This window comes from Mytilus californianus, unplaced genomic scaffold (genome assembly GCF_021869535.1).
Source record: "Mytilus californianus isolate M0D057914Y unplaced genomic scaffold, xbMytCali1.0.p SCAF_1, whole genome shotgun sequence".
Classification (NCBI taxonomy): Eukaryota; Metazoa; Mollusca; class Bivalvia; order Mytilida; family Mytilidae; genus Mytilus; species Mytilus californianus.
The window spans coordinates 24,210,021-24,232,739 of record NW_026262581.1 but is presented as its reverse complement, the minus strand read 5'-3'; the positions used below and the strand labels follow the sequence as shown (position 1 = coordinate 24,232,739).

At 32.5% G+C, this 22,719-nt stretch overlaps 3 protein-coding genes across 3 annotated transcripts in view; 2 read left to right on the top strand and 1 right to left on the bottom strand.

Moving 5' to 3' along the window:
- Positions 1-22,719, bottom strand: part of LOC127717587 (slowpoke-binding protein-like) — a 47,593-nt gene that overhangs the window by 5,578 nt on the left and 19,296 nt on the right. Inside the window, exons 11-13 of the mRNA XM_052223294.1 lie at positions 2,710-2,763; positions 1,627-1,692; positions 1,216-1,280 (exon numbers count right to left, since the gene is read on the bottom strand). Of these exons, the coding sequence (XP_052079254.1) occupies positions 1,216-1,280; positions 1,627-1,692; positions 2,710-2,763 (185 nt within the window). The remainder of the gene's footprint in view (positions 1-1,215; positions 1,281-1,626; positions 1,693-2,709; positions 2,764-22,719) is intronic.
- Positions 10,123-11,897, top strand: LOC127717582 (tripartite motif-containing protein 45-like). The gene has a single exon (XM_052223289.1). The coding sequence runs from the start codon at positions 10,155-10,157 to the stop codon at positions 11,631-11,633; it is 1,479 nt and encodes a 492-aa protein (XP_052079249.1). The 5' UTR covers positions 10,123-10,154; the 3' UTR covers positions 11,634-11,897.
- Positions 13,882-17,445, top strand: LOC127717575 (tripartite motif-containing protein 45-like). Its single transcript, XM_052223276.1, has one exon. The coding sequence runs from the start codon at positions 14,398-14,400 to the stop codon at positions 16,099-16,101; it is 1,704 nt and encodes a 567-aa protein (XP_052079236.1). The 5' UTR covers positions 13,882-14,397; the 3' UTR covers positions 16,102-17,445.

The following is a 22,719-nucleotide window of genomic DNA, read 5'->3' as shown; positions in this document are numbered from 1 at the left end:
TGCACAGGCTGAAATGTCTCGCCTGCTTTACTGACTATTGATTTTATGTTGATAGTCCTAGACATAGAGCTTTACTACAAGTATCACATAAACTTAACATGATCATAGAAAAAGAGGTCAAGGTCAGATAAACCAAACCGGAAATACATGTACACCTAGTTACAATCATTCCATACACCAAATAAAGTTGACCTATTGCTTATAGTTTCTAAGAAACAAACTTGACCAGGAAAACTTAACATTGACCATTGAACCATGAAAATAAGGTCAAGATCAGATTAACTATGCCAGACAGACATGTACACCTCACAATTAATCTATGCATTAAATATAGTTGACTTATTGCTTATCATGCTTATAGAATCTAAGAAACAAAGTTAACCATGAAAACTCAACATTGACCAATGAACCATGAAATTGAGGCCAAGGTCAGATGATACCTGCCAGACAGACATTTACAGCTTACAATCATTCCATACACCAAATATAGTTGACCTATTGCTTATAGTTTAAGAAAACAGACCAAAACACAAAACTTAACTCTAAGCAATGAACCGTGAAATTGAGGTCAAGGTCAAATAAAACCTGCCAGACTGACATGTACATCGTAAAATATTTCCAAACACCAAATATAGTTGACCTATTGCATATAGTATTAGAAAAAGACAAAACACAAAAACTTAATTTTAACCACTGAACCATGAAAATGATGTCATGGTCAGATGACACCTGCCAGTTGGACATGTACACCTTACAATCATTCCATACAACAAATATAGTAGACCTATTGCTTATAGTATCTGATATATGGACTTGACCACGAAAACTTAACCTTGTTCACTGATCCATGAAATGAGGTCGAGGTCAAGTGAAAACTGTCTGTCAGGCATGAGGACCTTGCAAGGTACACACATACATGTACTAAATATAGTTATCCCATTACTCATAATAAGAGAGAAATTGACATCACAAAAAATCTTTACTTTTTTTTCAAGTAGTCACTAAACCATGAAAATGAGGTCAAGGACAATAGACATATGACAGACAGAAACTTCATAACATAAGGCATCAATATACAAAGTATGAAGCATCCAGATCTTCCACCTTCTGAAATATAAAGCTTTTTAGTAGTTAGTTAACTATTCCTATGTCGAGCTTTCTGCGACAGAAGTCGCAGGCTCAACAAAAACCCTTATAGTGACAACAAATATTTACTTTGAAATCTGTCGCCCTTTCTTTACTGTTTTCAGTAATGACTTCATGGGTTGTGAGTAGCTGATCTACAAATGTATATAAAACAAATTTATTTCTAACCAAAGTACAGTGTGCCGTGCAAATAAACATGTGTTGCCAGAGTGGCTAAGAATTTAAATATTCAATTTGTACTGGAACTATATGACCACTGAACCATAAGATATATGATCACTGAACCTGAATAAAAAATATGAAATTGTAACAGAAAAAAAATAGAAATCTGAAAATTAATTATTCACTTTGACGTTATATATGAAATTTGAAATATATATTAAATTTGTTTTGTAAAAGATAAAAAATTGTAGTTTTAACTGATTCATATTTTGCCATGGACTAATCATAATCAAAAGTTATATAATTTAAAAGACTTACAGGTGCTGGATTAAATTTGGCTAACTCCAATAATTTCTCATGACAAAAAAAGTCTAACTCAGAAATCTGCAAGATAAAAAATAAATTAATTAAACATGAATATGAACATAAATAGCACATTATTTTGTTAAAATCATAAAAAAATAATAGATTCAATTTTTTAAAGCATCTTGACACACTTATTGCTGCATGACATAGGAGTGAAATTACAGAATTTCTATTACATGTTAAACTGTCACATTTTATTTGTTTGGGAAACTAGGGTATTCCATTGTAACCAAAGTGATAATATTTATTCTTTTTTAGTGAAAGAGTTCTTCAGTTTACCATGGCTTCAATAACATAGGTTTAACTATACTTTCAAAGCATATTATTAGATTTGTATTGCATGTACACTTCTTTTGCTTTGTAAACAAAGCCATGTTATATATTCCAATAAAACAAGGGATGCATGTCCTGATATCAAAATTAAAATTGTAACATCAGTTGTATATTGAACACACACCAAAAAATCAAAATGGACATTTCTGTTGGTGATGTCGGCTAAAATCAGTTTAAAAGCAAGCAAGTCATATTTGTACCATTTTTAATCGAAAAACTGGGGTTTTCAAAAATGTTTTTTCTTTATCAAAACAAAATGGCTTCCTTTCTACGTGTCTTATAGGTCCACTTTTGAAGTACAAAAGTTTTGCAATTTCCTATTAGAATAGAAATAATTCTTTCATGACATGCTCTACATATATATGCTCATTCTAACATTGACAGGCATTATATTTGTCAACATCTTACACCTTACTTACACTGGTATGTAAGTTCCATGAGATCACCCCCCAGATTTTGGTGGGGTGTGTGTTGCTCAGTCTTCAGTTTTTTATGTTGTGTTTTGTATACTGGTGTTTATCTTTTGGTCTTTTTCTCTTTTTTGCCATGGTGTTGTCAGTTTATTTTCGACTTCTGAGTTTGAATGTCCCTTTGGTATCTTTTGCCTCTCTTTTTACTTACACTGGGTTTAAAGATATTGACTACCCTTATTAAATGAGCATAGAGCATAACATGAAAGAGCTATTTCTTAAAGTAACATACCTCTTTGATTGATGGATATTTTCCACTTCTATTTTCAAATATATAATTTAAAACCTGTAATCAAAATACAGAACTAAACTAAACTTTTTACTTCTAATGAACAATGAATTAAAAATGTTTTTACAATTAAATATCAATACAAAAGAAAAGAAAGTTGCAAAACATAGGTTTAATACATAGCTGTGGATGCAACACAATCTTAAATATTTCAAATAACAGATAACACTTGCAAATATTAAAAATAAAAGCCTTCATTAAAAGTTGCAGCATGATACAAGATTACTGAGATACTAGATATCAGATACCAATTTGGATTCAAAGAAAAGTGGACACAGCATTTGACTCAATCAGTACTGTAATATCTTACCAAAATGCAAAGAGAAGCCAATAAAAATCAGATAAAAATTTCTTTAAGCAATTGTTTCTCTCAACATTTTTAAGATTCATATTTTAGTTTATATATCACGCTTAAGAGTTTCCATTGTTAATTGATGATTCATCTGTGGCAAATGCAGTTCATTATGACTCAGCTATGTGAATCCACATTTGACATTAGCAACTCTTCAACTACAGTACTGTTATTCCTTTTCTAATGCATTTTAATAAAAGAAATAGTGTATTTAAGCTAAAATAAACTGCTTCGCTGAGCGCAGCTGGATACGCCCGCAGAGGTCCAACCCTGAACAGTTGGGGCAAAAATGAACACAATATTCAAGCTTGATACAGGTCTGAATTTGGATTGTAATTAAATATTTGATATATTATAGGTTTCTGAATAAATGAGACAAAGAACTCGAAATTGGTTATATGAAAGATTCTTGCTGTTGTGCAATGCAAAAAACGAACATAAATTATTTATGCAATAAAACTCAACACATGTATCAGAAATGAGCTCTATCCTTGTGAGGGTAGCATACTTTTTATTAACCAATATATAATATGAATCAAACAGTTCGTTTCAAAGTTCATTTTTAAGCGCAATACAGCTTATTCTCAGTCGTTATTAATTAGGTATAAAAACAGTCATACAGGCTCGATCACAGTCAGCCAACCATTAATACATACAAATATACACCAATCTACAAAACAAGAAATACAACTTGAATAAATCATTATAAGTAAAACATTACTTTCCACATAAAAACAATAGATGGTCTTGATGATGGTGGGTGGGTGGGTGGGAGCTTAATACAGGCAAGGCAGTAGTACGGAGTATGCTACTCAGCGTAAGGCAGAACTTCGAAATAATAACATTATAAATTACATTTAATTTATATCAAACAGCAAGCACGAGAAACACGAGCCAAAATCATACGATACATAGAATACCTGTTTTAAATTTGCAATGAGACGAATTTCATCCAATGGAATACATTGTAAAAATTACAGGTATTCTAAAAACATGTCTTAATGTAAACAAACACACGTGTTTTACCAAAACATATACATGTGCTTCCATACTATTATTAAATATATTTATGTTCTGATTGGCCAGACTTAAACGAACATAAATTATTTATGCAATAAAACTCAACACATGTATCAGAAATGAGCTCTCCTTGTGAGGGTAGCATACTTTCGAAATTAAAGGGGGGGAGGGGTCATATGCCAAGGTTTTTAGAAACTGTTAATTTTTCTGATATGTTTTCCTGAACATACCCATCTTTTGCAGTTTCAGATGCCCATCTTCCATGTTTCTTGAATAACCTGCCATTTATACCAGCAGCGGCTGCAGCCATCGCACCACCTGCTCTCAAACTGTGTAAACCAAAATTAGATTTTTCTAGACCTAAAGATCCAAGAGTGTTTAACAACAACTCTCTAGCCCTTGTATAAGATAGAGGAGTAATTCCTCTTAAAACATAAGTGTTTGTTTTCTTACGAAAAGTTACTGCTCTAAAAATGAATTCGTTAGAATCGATTGCTATGTTAGCTTGTGATAAATATGTGTGTAACATAGATACCGGACATGTTATAGAACTAGTCTTTGAAATCAATACTGTACTACCTTCTCTGTGCTGGTCAGTCTTACTTTTTTCGATAAATAAAGACATATAAGTAGGATAAAACTGTATATCTGATCTTTTCAAATTAACAATCCTGCATAACTTAAGAGACACATACAGGCGATTCTTCTATGATTTAAAGTACTGAATTTGTTACCGTACTTTTGTACAATCTGGTACAGAATTTCAGGTGTAATAGGCTCTTTCTTTTTTACAATGTAATGCCCGATTGACCTATGAACTCCTTCTTTAATAGATGTACATAAAAAAGAATTACAAGGATCGGCAAATCAAGCTAGTTTATGTGACCAACTAATTGCATAGTAAGCTCCTTCAACTATAGATGCAGATTTGTGTTTTTTACATAAATGAATCAGGTATAACGAAACATCATAGTCTGATGCTGGTAAAGAATTAAGATTAAATGAATTACACCATCTACAAAAATTGTTAAAGGCGTACCTGTACTTCTTCTGAGCGTTTTCAGCTCTAGAGTGTAGACAAAATTCTGGAAGACACTTTGCTAAATTTTGTAATGGATGGTGTGGTGAAAGAATTTCTGATGACCACCTACCAACGCTGAAAATATCTGAAAAATGTAAAAATTCAAACAGATAGTGAATAAAAAAGTATATAATACATGACAAATGCGTTTAATATATAATCATTACTGACCTTGCTCCGTACTATAGCCTTGTCAGATTTCTAAAAAAGACCTCGCTATCATTTCTATAGCCTTGTCAACATGTTTCATGTGTATGTCACAGTAAAACAAAAACAGTTATCTACATTGTTCTTAGCCTAACAGCTCAAATATCAAAATTTAAATTCTTAGAGCCAAAAATGGAATTCTTGTTGTTCCCTTGAAGAAATATGCATTGTTCACTGGAAAATTCAATTACTTCCAATACATAATGACGAAATTCCATGTTTCTTCTCAATAATAAAGTCCAAAACGATGAAGACAGCCATTTTGGTACTATCAGGGTACCTTCGGCTTTACAGAGTACTAAATGATTTATACTTTTAGTAACTTAATCAATAGGAGGGACTATCCAATTATTTTCATTTTTCCAATTTTGTGTAAAAGCATTAATAGCTTCACTCCCGGGATTCCAAAATTTTGAATTAAATCGCTTCAATTTTGTATTAGCAAAATTGGCAAATCTATCAACAGTATAAGGACCCCATAAATTATCCATGAATTCAAAAAACTCCAGAGATGTTTGCCAGTCATCTATATCTATCATTTTAGACAAAAAATCAGCTCTACAATTTTCTGATCTAGGTACCCATATTGGATGTACAATGACTCCTTCCTTTGAACAAAATTTAAAAATGTCATATGCAAAACACTTTAAATGCATCTTGGTGCTACCTCTATTGATTATTTTTACACAGTTTTGATTATCAGTGTGCCATTTGACAGTACTGTTTTTTAAAACAGATTTAAATGAATACAAAGCTAATTGAATAGCCCTTAGTTCTCGCCAAGTAGAACTCATGTTTTTCTCATATTCGCTCCATGTGGAATGAAAAACGTTCATTCAACTCTACAGTAAAAGCACCTGGTGCTACATTACTAGCATCTGAATACACCACTATATATGTTTGGTAAGGTGTCATTCACAAAATTCTTCTGATTAAGATTTGTCAAACTGTCTGACCAAAATCTCAACTCTGCTAATACACACTCAGTGTAAGCAATATTTAAATTACCATCCCATGATTTTCTGTTCTCAATTGCAAAATATAAATGCCTTGTCATTAGGCTTGTGACATTGCCCATAACTGGAGATATAGAAATAATTCTACCTGTGAATTGTGCTAACTGACGAGCACTTATAATGGGAAATTTATTCAAAATATTGTCAAGCGATTCTTTTGCATCATTTAATCTACGTTCAGACACTGCTAAACTAAAGCTTTTCGAATCCCATATTAATCCGAGCCATTCCAAGCACTGAACTGGATCAAAAATAGATTTTTGTTCATTTATAAAAAAAATCCAGCTAATTCCAATATAATTCAGATATATTTTGACATTCTAAATACCCTTCTGACATACCTAAACCATCATCTTGATAAAGCATTATATCTACACCGTTTTCACGCCAGTATTTAACCATAGGTCGTAAATATTTTGTAATTAAAGAACCTTCGTGAGCCACGTCCCCACATTGTCATTGGAGAAATAAAATAAGTGTAGGAAAAACAATTGAATCATAATTTCCTGTCAATATGCACATCTACATAGTATGTCCTTACTATCTACAAAGTTCCATGAAATTTCTGTGGTGTGGTTTCAGAGGAGTTGCGATGACAAACTGTTGCAGTAGTACATTGAAGCAAATAAGTTCAAAGGGGCGTACATGTAACTCCTAGAAAAAAAATTGAATCGTAATTTCCTGTCGATATGCACATCTACATAGTATGTCCTTATTATCTACATAGTTTCATGAAATTCTGTGGTGTGGTTTCAGAGGAGTTGCAATGACAAAAGGTTGCAGTAGTATATTGGGCAAATAAGTTCAAAGGGGCGTAACTCCTGGGAAAAAAATTGATTCGTAAATTCCTGTCGATATGCACATCTACTTAGTATGTCCTTATTATCTGAAAAGGTTTCATGAAATTCTGTTGTGTGGTTTGAGAGGAGTTGCGATGACAAGAAACAGGACTGATGGACTGACGGACGGACAGACAGACAGATGGACTGGTCCAAAACATTATACCCTTCGCAAAAAATTTGCGTGGGGTATAAAAATGTAAGGCGCTGAACTCAAACCAAAAGCTAAAACTGAAAAACAATAAAACTTTCCGTTCCAAGAGAACCCTAAATATGTATGTTGCTCTTTGCAGATGTCCAAATGAAAATATCCAGATTTTAAATCAAATTTAATTAGGTATATATCTTTCTTAAAAAATTGTTGAGCAACTTTCCAATCTTCGAATTTTATTTTATTTTTCATAACGTATAAATTCAATTCAGATAGATCTAATAACAATCTCTTTTTCTCGGACTTTTGAATGGCAACACTTAATGGATTTACTACAAAAGGCTGGAATGGTACTTCGTGTACGCATCCGTTTTTCGAAAGTTCAAGAACAGCTTCGTTTACAAAATCAGTATTATCAACTGCAGATTTATTATTGCGGAATTTCATAGGAGGTGGTAAACTCACAAAAGGAATCATATAACCTGATTTTATAGTATTAATTATAAATTTGCTTGCTCCAATGTGCTCCCAAAAAGCTACATTTTTAGATAAACTACTTTTGACCCCTTTGGCGAATTTGGAAAAATCAACTTTATCAAAATACTTAACATGTTATGAAGTATATTCATGTGCTCATGCAACAAATATTCATCTACTAAATTAAGATACTTATCTTTTATCTTATGCTGCTGGGTTGTTCCTTGGTGTAAATTGCTTGCTGCTTCTATTGGGACAGTTTGTCCTCCAGTGTCCAAATTGGTGGCATTCATAACACATGTCATAGGAAGTCGCCTCTCGGCGACTGTTCCTCTGAAAGGGTGGCTGGTTGTACTGTTGAAGAGGCATATCTGCAGTATTAGTAGGAGATCTGGAAACAGTAGCTGGAGGCTTAGCGTAAGGTTTAGTACGATTTTTCTTCTCCTTGATGGTTTTGAGATCTCTGCTTTCAGCTTGTCAGAGTCTTTTCTCGTCATCTGAATCTGATGCTGTTTCGGCACTCTCGTACTCACGAACTGTGGTCCATCCAGCAGGAGATTTATCGGCTATTCTGATGAGCTTATTTCTTTTGTTCAACTTTAAGATAAGTCCAGAAATTAAATTTATAGAAACAAAATCTTCCTTCGAAAAACGTTTTTGCAGCTTATGTAGGTCAGCAAGGACTTAGGAATTGAACGTAAATTGGATTTGATTACCTTCACTCTTTAGTTTCACAGACACTGCCTTTTTCAACTTAGTGGCTATGGAGTCGTTGCCCGACACTAACTCGTTCTTCAGCGCAGATATTTTAGAATCAAAGTACGACGTAAAAAGTTGAAAAGTGCTGTCACTTATTTGACGCTGTGGCGCTGTTTGCTGGGTTGCTGTTGACGGTACTGGTATAGGCAAACTAGGAAATGCAGCTTCTGTGTTAAGAACGAAAGGAGTTGTAGACTCGTGTAGTAGTAATTCGTCTTCGTCTTCGGAACAGTGGTCTGTCATGGTTAATACAGGCAAGGCAGTAGTGTACGGAGTATGCTACTCAGCGTAAGGCAGAACTTCGAATAATAACATTACATTTAATTTATATCAAACAGCAAGCACGAGAAACACGAGCCAAAATCATACGTTACGATACATAGAATACCTGTTTTAAATTCGCAATGTGACGAATTTCATCCAATCGAATACATTGTAAACATTACAGGTATTCTAAAACATGTGTTGATGTAAACAAACACACATGTTTTACCAAAACATATACATGTGCTTCCTTACTATTATTAAATATATTTAAAAATGCTACCGAAATCCTCCATTTTTAAAATACTTCACAAAAATGTTGCACTATATTACTATTTGAGTGAAATATCAATTAATATTAATACGGACAATCAAGTACACATGGCCTACTTCTTATAATTATATAAATTTTTTGTAAATGTGTTTAATTGTGATATAAAACGTAACTGTCGTTTGCTCTGGTTAGACTTTGTAATCATTGATATTCAAAAGGTGTTTATTTAATCATTGATAAAATTATTGTTTTCTTAATTGGTACATGCAGTGGTTGAGCTCTAATTGTGGTAGATCCTGCCTGAGACTATAATTATCTCACAAAAGATATTAATGCAGTGGGTTTTATGTTAATTAGGCAATAACCAACAAAGCATAAATTTCTATTCTTAGAAACTGTCTTTCAAGGGCAATTACTTCTATAAGGGGTCAATAAACCATCTTAGCAGCTTCACCCTTTTGTTCTATTTTTAGAAACACTGAATGGCGGCCACAATGTCAATGGATGGTGAATCAAATCCTCCTCTACAAATTAAAAACTAAAATTCCAAGGAACATTCAGGTAAAGTTTGGATAACATTTATCTGAGAAGTTTCAAAATTTATTTTAATAGGTAACATTGACAAATAACCACACTGACAAGTGATGGCACTGGCTCACAAAATCTTTTATGTCAGAAGAGCTAAATAAAAAACCTTCTGAATAAAATTGATCTATTTTAAATCTTTTGTTAGCAATCATTGTTCTCAAACGATTCAATAGTTTAATTACTATACACTTAATTTTATCAGTCCTTTAAATATTTGTATGATAAAAACTTTTGAAGTATTGATCAAGTCATGTAAATGTATTGTATGACCCTGTTATCATTTTACCTGCAGATATTATCTTGCAATGAGGAAGTAAAATATATTTTTAAATCACAAGTAGTCAGTGAAGAAGTATAAAAATGGCGTTTTCCCAGTCAATTGGGAAAGCACAGACTCCAGCGGTGTGTCAGTTCTGTGAAGAATTGAAAGAGATTAAATGGAAGTGTATTAACTGTGAACTATTTCTATGTCAACTGTGCTGTTCAAAGATACATAGTAAAATCAAGGCATCTATGGAACATGAAATTATTAATTTAAAAGATTTTGAAAAGGAGGATTTTGCCACTTCAGTGCGTAAAGTTGACCTTGAAAACATGGAATGTAAAATCCATCCCAAACAGAAATGTTTTGTTTTCTGTAAAGACTGCAGTGAGCCCTCTTGTTCCAAATGTTTAATGGAGACTCATAAATTACATGACTATAAAGCCATTGATGAAGAGTATAAAGAAATAATCTCTGAAATGAAGGAACTAATAAAACAATTTGAAGTCAATCTTAAACTCTTTAGTAATGAAGAGGAGCAACTGCAAAAAAAGCTTTCAGATGGTGATAACAATTTCAAAGAAACAAGGGATTTAATTTTGAAAACTGAAAAAGAAATGAAAGAGGTCATTTCAAAACATGCCAAAGACCTCTTACAAGAACTTGAAGCAAAATGGAAACCGACAGAAAATATTATCAAAAGAGAACTTTCAGCCATAAAAAAAAATGAGGAAGAGATTGAAACCAGGAAGAAAAAAATATACCAAGCAGTGCAGTCTCATCAAGCCATAGACATTTTCTCTACAAGTAAAACTTTAGATAAGTCATTGCCACATTATTCAGTTAAAAAAATCAAAGCAAAGAACACAAAGTTCATTCCTACAAATATAGAATTGCAAAAAGGAAGTCAGTCAGTGTTGGGTGACATTTATACTATTCCAGTCATGGAGGTGATAAACACTTATCATAGTAATATTGAAAATGTGACAAACATACTAATATGTAGTGACAAAACAGCATTTATAGGAAGCACCAATAGTAAGAAAATACAAAAAATAAAATTTGAAACTAATAATATCAAAGTAGAGAGAGGAATTCAGATAAAAGTACAAGATATTGCAAGGATTAACGATGATGAGATACTTGTTTCATCTGGAAGAAGTGATCTAAAACGATATATCAAAGATGGACAATTAACTCCAATCAAGTCCTTTTCTCCCTTAAATACTGTATGTGTTCATGTTACTAAAGACAATGAGATAATAGTAGGGTTAGTGGATTCTAGTCCTGATGTATTTCTAATTACAAAAGGCAGTCACAGAAAAATTGTGATTATGAACCAAGATGGTGACATTCAACAAACTATTGAATATGGTAGATACAAACAGAGACTGTTAACAGGTCCTCATAGAATCAAAAGTTTCAATGATAAGATAGTAGTTGTAGATATTATAAACAAGGAATGGGAGGGTAGGGTAGTAATGTTTGATTATGGTGGGCAAATTCATTGGACCTACAATGGATGTAATACTATCATTTCTGATCAGTTAAGTTTTATCCAGCAGATGTGTCAATAACCTCTACAGAAATGATTCTAGTTTCTGACTGTGGAAAGCATGCTATACATGTATTAAATCCTGCTGGAGAGGTCATTGTATGCAAAGACGTAAAAGTCATAGGAATAGAATTACCTTTCAGTCTTGATATTGACAATAATGAAGTTTTATGGATTGGATGTAACACCTCGAACAAAGACAAAATTAAAAAGGCTAAGATAATCTGTGTTAAACTAACTTAATTTGGAGGCTTTTGTCAAAATACATCAAACATTATCACTTAAACTTAGAACATTTTTGTATCAATCTGAAACTGGTAAGATCTATGTTATAATATAGGAATGTTTACAAAGACGGTAGGGGACCCATGATAATATAGTTCTCTCAATTTCTTTGAATTGTTTCCCCTTTGACAAATGTATTTCAAAAAGCAGGAAGCAGGTATATTATTTGGTAAGAAAACTTTCATGACCTGGTCTGATTGGTCACTAGAATAAGATCTTTATCTAGGTAGCCGATTGAACAGCAATCTAAGTTGATATTTTAAAGATTGAGCTGATCTGCACATGAGACTCCCAATGTTTAAACGAAACAAAATGATCATTAATCATTAATCAGGATTAAATTAGTTTAAAAACACACTAGTATTTTAGCTGACATCTAAACATACATGTAGGGTGGTCTGGTGTTATGATTAAATTCTCAGCCACCCTGAATAATAATAATATTTAGGTCCAAATTCACAAGAATTCCTGATGACAAATTCTCTGTAGAGAGTGATTAACATGTAAACCAAATAAAAAAAATAACCTCAAAAAATAATGTGTCTATTCCCATATCACAATATAATAAAGTCCAAAATTCCCAACAAAAAAACTTGCTATTCCTGAATTTCCCGCAAATTAAACGGCTTAATTCTAATTTCCTGTATAAAGGTCTTTCTGCTCTCTCTCTCTCATCAATTTAACTAAAAGATGTTATTATTTTCATAGAACAATGTAGTTTGTAGTTTAATAATGTTCATCTTTGTTGATAGTCAGTGATCATTACACATGCATATGTAATTTATGAAATATCTCAACAGTTTTTTTGTTCACTGGTGCAAAAGACCAGTTTGAGCTAAAATGCCATCATTTTGCATCCATCCTTCCTGTATTTCGTTTGTCTATAAACATTTAATTTTTTTGTTACTGAAACCAAACTACATCCAGATCATCCTTAGGGTTTCGTACTTTAAATCTATTCTCCTTGTCAATCAACTAACATTTCTGATGTTACATCAAACAGAACATTGGGGAAATACAGGCAAAAATATTCTTATATTCTGAATTTTTTATGTAAATTTAACTATATGTGTCTTTACAACACTTAAGTTCTTATCTGCAGCCCTATCTTAAATAAATAATCTTCGTAATTCATACCACATGTGGTGTGTATCAGGGAGATACAGTCTGGCAACACTATGTTATGTGTTTGTAATGTGGCTAACAAGATGAAACTGAGAAAATCATTATGCACTTGTTGAATGGGAAAAGTCAGTAAACCTGAATGACAAATATTGATAAAAGAAATTTCAAATTCAATTAACAGTAACCATTTTTGAAATATCATATTCTTAGATACATGTTTTAATCTATATTCCCTATAAGGAGCATTCAAGTAAAGTTTGGCAACATTTGACCAAGAAGTCTTAGAGAAGATTTTTTTATTAAGTGTGCGAAAATGGATGGATGGCCAGATGGAAAAAAGATGACAAGTGATGGCAATAGCTCGCATTGCCTATTAGTCCAGATGAGCTAAAAAACATCTTCAGAAACAACACTTGACTCTAGTATGCAGCACTTTGATGAAAATACTGTAACAGCTGACTATATGCATTTTAATGTACCAGTAAACACTTACAAAATATGAAAATTAAATGTATCATCAAAAATAATTTTGATAATGCAGGTTTACAGACACCTACAGAATTCCACTTGTATTTTCATTAAGTGACGTAATGTAACTTGCTTACTGCAAAAAAACTACACTTTTGGTAATGATCTTCTCTTGATTCAGATACAGATAAAACAGTTCTTTTTTTCAAGATCCTTTAAATTATAAATTCTACTCTAATAGAGCTCACAATTTTTTTAATCTCTGTGTGGTACCATTTTCTTTTTTGTTACACTCATATGAGTATATATTCTCATTTAACTTTTTACTTTTTATTTGCTTGAAAGTATGAATAGTTAAGTAGGGATTCAGACTGAACAGTTAACAAACATGTTATCGTTCTTTTTTTCCTGAAAAGTAATTTGTATTATCCATTTTGAGTTCCTATCAGTCTACAATAAAAGTATCTTGTTGAAATATGTCAAAGTTGTAAAAATTAAAGGCATAGTACATGTACAGTTTGATATATCACACTGAACAGTGATGGCAATAGCTAACATAGCCTTTTATGTCAGGGAAGCCAAAAAAATGTCTGAATAAAACTGAGGATTTCTTTCCTTATAATAGAAAAATTCTCAATAATTCAATCTCCAATGCTTCTTATGTTTATACCCCCTTTTCATTTTAAATCTTTTGTTTGCAATCATTGTCCTCAAATTATTCATTGGTTTACTACACATTTACTTTTATCAGTCCTTTAAATATTTGTATGATAAAAACTTTTTATAGATTTTATTAAGTCATGTAAATGTATTGTATGACCTTGTCATCATTTATCTGTAAAAATCGTCTAACAATGAGGAAGTCAAATATATTTTTAATCACACATAGTCACTAAATACTTATAAAAATGGAGTTTTCTCAGTCATTACCAGGAAAAGCACAGACTCCAGCTGCGTGTCAGTTCTGTGAAGAATTGAAAGAGATTAAATGGAAGTGTATTAACTGTGAGTTATTTCTATGTCAACTGTGCTGTTCAAAGATACATAATAAAATCAAGGCATCTATGGAACATGAAATCATAAATTTAAAAGATTTTGAAACAGTGGATTTGGCCACTTCAGTGCGTAAAGTTGACCTTGAAAACATGGTATGTACAATCCATGACAATCAAAAATGTTTTGTCTTCTGTAAAGACTGCAGTGAGCCATCTTGTTCCAAATGTTTAAGGGAGACTCATAAATTGCATGACTACAAAGCCCTTGATGAAGTGTATAAAGAAATAATTTCAGAAATGAAGGAACTAATAAAAAGATCAGAAGACAATCTGAAACTCTTTAGTTATGAAAAGGAACAACTACAAAAAAAGCTTTCCAATGGTGACAACAATTTCCAAGAAACAAGAGATTTAATTTTGCAAACTGAGAAAGACATGAAAGAAGTCATTTCAAAACATGCTAAAGACCTCTTAAAAGAACTTGAAGCAAAATGGAAACCAACAGAAAATATTATCAAAATAGAACTTTTAGCCATCACAAAGAATGAGGAGAAATTGGAAACTAGGAAGAATAATCTATTGCGGGCACTGCAGTCTCATCAAGCCATAGACATTTTCTCTACAAGTAAAACTTTAGATAAGGCATTACCCCAATATTCATGTAAAAAAATCAAAACAAATAAAGTAAAGTTCATTCATACAAATATAGAATTGAAAAAAGGAAGTCAGTCGGTGTTGGGTGACATTTATACTATTCCAGCCATGGAACTTAAAAACATTTATCGCAGTGATATTGAAAATGTGACAAACATACTACTATGTAGTGACAAAACAGCATTTATAGGAAGCACCAATAGTAAGAAAATACAAAAAATAAAATTTGAAACTAATAATATCAAAGTAGAGAGAGAAATTCAGATAAAATTGTTTGATATGGCAAGGTATAACGATGATGAAATACTTGTGTCATCTAAAAAAAGTGACCTAAAACTATATACCAAAGATGGACGATTTACTTCATTCAAGTCTTTTTCTTCCTTAAGAACTACATGTGTTCATGTAACTAAAGACAATAAGATAACAGTAGGGTTAGTGGAATATAGTCCCGATGTATTTCATATTACCAAAGACAGTCACAGAAAAGTTCTGATTATGAACCAGAATGGTGACATACAACATACTATTGAATATGATAAGGACAACCAGAGACTGTTAACACAGCCTAAAAGAATCAAAAGTTTCAATTATAGGATAGTAGTTGTAGATATTATAAACAATGAACGTGAGGGTAGGGTAGTAATGTTTGATTATGGCGGACAACTCCATTGGACCTACAATGGATGTAATAGTATCATTTCTGATCGAGTAAAGTTTTATCCAGCAGATGTGTCAATAACCTCTACAGCAATGATTTTAGTTTCTGAGTGTGGAAAGCATGCTATACATGTATTAAATCCTGCTGGAGAGGTTATTGTATGCAATGACGTAAAAGTTTTCGGAATAGAATTACCTTTCAGTCTTGATATTGACAATAATGAAGTTTTATGGATTGGATGTAACACATGGGGGGAAGATAAAATTAAAAAGGCTAAAATAATCTGTGTTAAACTAACTTAACTTGGTGGTTTAGTCGAAATACATAAAACATGATCACTTTAGCTTAGTAACATCTTTGTATCAATTTGAAATGTCAGATCTATGTTATGATCTAGGAATGTTTACAAAGACGGTAGGGGACCCCTGATAATATATTTTTTCAATTTCTTTTAATTGTTTCCCCCTTTGACAATTGTATATCAAAAATCAGGAAGTGGGTATATTATTTGCCAGAAAAGTTCATGACCTGGAATCATTGGAGTGTGACCCTGTCATTGTGATGTTTTAAGATAAAAGTAGCTGATTGAACAGCAAAGATGATTTTTTTAAAACTGAGTTGATCTGCCCCTGAGAATTCCCATGTTTAATGCTACAATTTTAAAAAGATCAGTAAAAATTTTGTTAATTAGGATTAAATTATATAAGAAGATGCGGTATGAATGCCAATGAGACAACTCTACATCACAGTCACAATCTGTAAAAGTAAACCATTATAGGTCGAAGTAAGGCATTCAACACGGAGCCTGGTTTAAATTCTCAGTTACCCATAATAATAATGAAAATAAAAAAAAACTATTTTATTAAGGTCCAAATTCACAAGAACTCCAGATGTCTGATAATGACAAATTCTTTGTAGAGAGCGATCAATATATTACCAAAATTCAAATGTTCATTTGATAATTCATACCTGTTAACTGACCCATATCCTGCGGATGAAACCCGAGAATTTCACCTCTCACCCGGGATTTTTAAAATACACGGCGGGTTGTTAAATAGCCAGGAAATTCGGAAAATGGCCCATTTTAACTCGGATTCTTGAGCCGTTAGACTGATTTAATAAGTGATTCTCCTTTGAAATAATAGCAAATTCATAATTCATCTTGGACATGAGGTTTAACAAGCTGTGTTAACTGTCAAATTAAGTGACCCATTAAGTGCATGGCTTTACTTGACAGCTTATGTGTCAAACACACTGTTAATTAACACCAATTACCTTACCATAAAGTCATAAATAATTTGTGCATTTCAAAGTTGCTTGACAAAAAATTTTGAGTTACTTCCCCTTTTTTGGCACCTTTCACAATATACTCCTTAAATTTATGGTTTTTTTTTGTAAAATGATTAAATCTAAGGCAAATTAAATGCAAATACATATCAGAATATTACTTTCTATTATTTTTTAACCTTAGAACAATTAAAAAATTAATATTTTGAAAATTATTTTTTTCATCTCTAGTTCCTTTGAATGCTTAAATTATATATTATGATACCAACTACCTCTATTTTCATTATGATTCTTATGTAAAGTGATGATACATAACCTTAATATACTGTAAAAAATATGGCTTGCGCATCTCAATAAAACTAGAAGAGGGGATATGGCCTGGCTTGAATTGAAATAGTTATATTTTGATGGCTCTTATATGTATAAATGAAAAATTAAATATAAAACACTTCAATTATTTTTAGTTAATACATAACCATGTGAACATGTTTTGGAAACTGTTAGATTTAAAATATAAAAAAATGTCCCCTAAATATTTATATTCAGCTAAAAAAAAGTTTATACACGTTATGACCTGAGATTTTCTCCTTCAATGCACGTCTAGACCCTGGTAATTTTATTTCCAAATATATTTTTACAGCAATTACATTCTCTTTAGTGTTAGAAAAGGTCTTATAACTAAAAGATGAATTAAACGTACAATATAAGTAAAAAATGTTTCAAATATAATTATTTTCATAGAACAATGTATTTTGTAGTTTATGATATTCATCTTTGTTGATAGTCAGTGATCATCACACACATGTAATTTTTGAAATAAAGGAATATCTCAACAATTTTTAGTTCATTAGTGCAAACGGCAAGTTTGAGCTAAAATGCCATCATTTTGCATCCATTGTTCCTGTCTGTCTATGGTCTGTAAACATTTAAAAAAAAAAACACTTTTTGACTGAAACCAAACTGGATAAAGATCATCCTTATGTTATTGTTGTTTTAACCTATTCCCCTATTACTCAACTAACATCTCTGATGTTACATAAAAAGAACATCGGACATTCAGGCAAAAATTTTATTCATATCTGACTTTTTATGTTAAATCAACTCTATGTGTCTGTTAACCTAAAATGTTCCCATCTGTAGCCTAATTGTCAAATAAACAATCTTGGTAATTCTTATTACAATTGTAAGGTGTATCACGGAGAAAACAAGATGAAGATCAGAAATTCATTATGTACTTGTTGAACATGTTGAATGGGAAATATTGAACAAAGAAAACTGAAATTTAAACAACAGTGGCCTAATTTGTTGATAGGTCAATCCCCAGATAAAATTTTTAATCGAGATTCCCTACTGGGCATTCAGGTAACTTTTGGCAACATTTGGCCTAGTAGTTTCATCAGAGAAGATTTTTTTAAAAGTGAATGATGAAAGAGGGAGGATGACAGATGATGATGATGATGACAAAAGATTGCAATAAGGTACATGGCCTATAAGTCCTTGTGGGCTAAAAAAAAACTTGTCAAAAACAATACCATTTGACTATAGTGCAGCATTTTGATGAAAATACTGTGACAACTGACTAAACACATTTTAATGTGAACACTTACAAAATAACATGAAAATTTAATGTGTCATCAAGAGTAATTGGAATAATGCTTCCTTACAACAACAACAGAATTCAACTTTCATATTCCTTATGTGACATAATACAACTTGCTTACTACAAAGAAAATTATACTGTTGGTTATGATCTACCCTTGATTCATAAACAGATAAGACATTTCCATTTTTAAGATCCTTTAAATTATAAATTCTACTCTAATAGAGCTCCATTTTTTTTTAATCCCTGTTTGCAGAGATCATTTTTGGGAACGCACCCTGCCCCATTGGCGAAATACTTATTGAAATGTCCCATTCTGATTTTGCAAAGGGGTTGAAATGACGCAATAAATTAATACTAATGGAGTTTACTTATGTAACAATGAGCGCCCGGTCCTAACAAAACAAACTTGAACATCATCATCAAGATGGGGTAACTGTCATGTAGGTATATTTTGTTACTCTGAATATCTCCAATTTCCTTTTAAAGAGAAACGATGAAATATGAGAATCCAGAACATCTTTTTGATAAAATCATTTCAGCATTTGATTTGAATATCAATTGGCCATCAATGTGTTTAAATCTACTCCACTCACATCATCCCACCCAAAAAATTAAGAAAACTCTCAAAAGGGCCAACAAACTCTATCTTTTTGATCACCTGCAATTTCCAAGAATACTGGAAATGTGGGTGAAAACAAAATAAGTCTCAAAGGCCTAGTTTGAACACAGCTATGTCCAGGGACAAGGGCGTGATTTGAAAAAGTATCTGCTATCAGAACGAGCTAACACTATACATGTATATTGATATTTAATTTATCTTCTACTTCTTGGCACTTTGATTTTTTCTCATTGATATATATAGGAAACTAACAAATCAATTAGAAGAAATAAAATTCTCTTATCTAAGAAAATCTTGAATTTATTTTGACAGAAAACAGTTTGAAAAAAAATATTTGCAGAACAATAACTGAAGCATCAAAATTAAAGACATGAGTACACACACTGAAATGTCTTGCCTGTTCTGCTTATCATTGAATTCATTTAAAAAGTCTGTAATATGAAGCTTTTACAACAACTATCATATAAAATTTACATTATCAATGTTTTATGAAAATGAGGTCACTGTCAGTTGATCCCTGTCAGACAGAAATGTACACTTTACAATCATTCTATACACCAAATATAGTTGTCCTATTGCTAATGGTACCTGAGAAACAGAACAAACCACAAAATATTAATATTGACAATGAAAAAGAGATCAAGATCAGATGTAACCTGCCAGTCTGACATGTACATATAACAATCATTCCATACACCTAATATAGTTGACCTAATGCCTATAGTATCTGAGATAGGGACTTTACCACGTAACTTTAACCTTGATCACTGATCCATGAAATGAGGTCGAGGTCAGATGAATCCTACCTAATTGGCAAGTACTGTAGAGGTTGCAAGGAACCCATATACCAAACATAGTTATCCTATTACTCATAATAAGTGAGTATTTCACTTTACTAAAAAAACTGTAATTTTTTTTCAAGCAGTCCATCACTAAACCATGAAAAAGAGGTCAAGGACATCACATATGACAGATTGAAACTTCATAGCATAAGGTATCTGTATACAAGGTATGAAGCATCCTTGTCTTCTACCTTCTGAAATGTAAAGCTTTAAACAAATAGCTTACGCCGACGCCACCTTGTAATCCCTGTGTCTTGCATTCTGTCGCAGGCGACACAATAAACTACATGTTTTATAATCTAAAAAATATATCAACTATGATTCTTGTAGTAAATGCTTAAGGATGTACTTAGGTGAGGTTTTGGAATTTGTGTCAGATGTTCGGACTCCTTGGTTTTTTTCCATACGATACAAGGTAAAACATTTCTGGCCCCATAACACACATTTATCTTTTCATATAAGTCTTAATAGCTCATAAAAGGTCATTTACCAAAATTTAAGCAGATTCTTGATTTTTTTTCTTTTGATTTGAGACCCAAATAATACCTATGCAAATATAAGGTAAAAGTCCGAGTCAACCTTTTCCCGCCATATTTTAAAAATCAAATATCTCGAAAAGGAGCTCCATGACCTATCAATATTTTTAGCTTATTTTGTTCATTAACTAATGCTCTTCCGACTTATAGTATCAATTTTAAATTTTTGATTTTTTTAATTTCACCTAAGTACATCCTTAAACTTATAAATGGACATACAAAGGCTGTTGGACATACAAAGGCTGTTCAGCATTGGAGAACAGTGAAGAAAAGAGTTATTTTCAACAAAAACAAAATTAACTCTTTTTAAAAAAGTTATTGAGATAATAAAAAAATGTTCCCAGGAAATTGCATCTTAAGTCTCTCCAAAACCAATAAATCCATTTTTTTAATGGGGTCTTTGCCTCCTGGACCCCTACCTTGGTGCTGCCCCTGGACATTGGCCCCTTATACCCCTGGCCTCCAAATGAACCATTCTAATTGATGGAAAAAATTCCAAGGAACCCCTGCTGTGTGGTACCAGTTTCCTTTGCTATGTAACACTCATATGAGCATATATTCTCATTTTTCCATTCAGCTTGTGTTTGCTTGTTGAAATCTGGTGTGTTGACCCTAATTGGGACACCTCATATGTAAAGCTGTGGTCACACCTTACGGGATGGCTGGAACGGACGCCGAACAGATGAAAAAAAAGTTTTCCGTTGACAAAACTTTTATCTGTTGGGAGTCCGTTGGTGTACTGACCAAATAATACGAGTACCGTATAAAACAGACACCTAACACAAGCAAACCGGATAAAGCGGATGAACAAGATAAGCGGAAATTTAAAGGCGAACAATAATGATACATGTAAATCACATACACATGACCTTAAATAATTAGAAAGTTTCCGTGTAACTGGTTTTAGTTTATTCTTCAAAATGCTGCCAAAGGGTAGGGGTGGAAAAGGAAGAGGATAAAAATGTCAGAGAAAAATGCCAATAACGCCGCCTGACCATGATTCAGAAGTTGAGCCGACATTCATGACACTCAAGAAATCTGACATACCAATAATTGGCATTTCTGATGCGAAATTTTCAATTGGCATTTGTCCGTTTTACATTAGGTACGTATCCATTTTATCCATTATCCTTCCGTTTATGTCCGTTTCACATCCGTTCATCATCCGTTTTATCCATTATACGTCCCGTAGAAGTCCGTTGGTGAATTGGTCCACCAGACCTCCAACGGATGTGTAACAGATACAAAACGAAAAAGGAAACGAAACGGACGAGTACCGTAAAAAACAGACGCCTACCGGACGTTCAACAGACACTTCATCCGTTGGACGTCCGTTCAAATCTTTGAACATGCTCAAAATTTTCCACCGGACAGAACAGAGGTCGACGGATAAAACGGACATGAAATGGATATGGACGGACGTCTAATGGATAAGAACGAATTGAAAAAATGTTATCCGTTCGGCGTCCGTTCGCTTTCTCCGGTAACATGTGAATGGGGCTTTAGAGATATGCAATATCCATTCCATACCAACATCAACTTGTTTGATAATATGTTCTCAATCAGAATTTTCACGCCAACATTTGGGAGTTAAATTTTGGTGTTGTTGGAAAATATGTTGGACAGTGAATCTATACTTACAGGTCAAATTCAACAGAAAAAAGCAAACAAAATACAAAGCTAGCTTTTCTACATGTAAAAAATATTACAAACAAGAATGTGTCCATAATACACGGATGCCCCACTCGCACTATCATTTTCTATGTTCAGTTGATCATTAAATTGGGGTCAAAACTCTAATTTGGCATTGAAATTAGAAAGATCATATCATAGGGAACATGTGTACTAAGTTTCAAGTTGATTGGACTTCAACTTCATCAAAAACTACCTTGACCAAAAACTTTAACCTGAAGCTGGACAGATGGATGAACAGACGGATGAACGAACAAACGCACAGACCGAAAAACATAATGCCCCTAGGTGGGGCATAAAAAGCTGTGATAAAACCATTACAATTTTTAGATTTTTCGATG

Excerpts from the sequence above, each read along its gene's own strand:
- LOC127717575 (XM_052223276.1), top strand. The coding sequence starts at position 14,398 with ATGGAGTTTTCTCAGTCATTACCAGGAAAAGCACAGACTCCAGCTGCG.
- LOC127717582 (XM_052223289.1), top strand. The coding sequence starts at position 10,155 with ATGGCGTTTTCCCAGTCAATTGGGAAAGCACAGACTCCAGCGGTGTGT.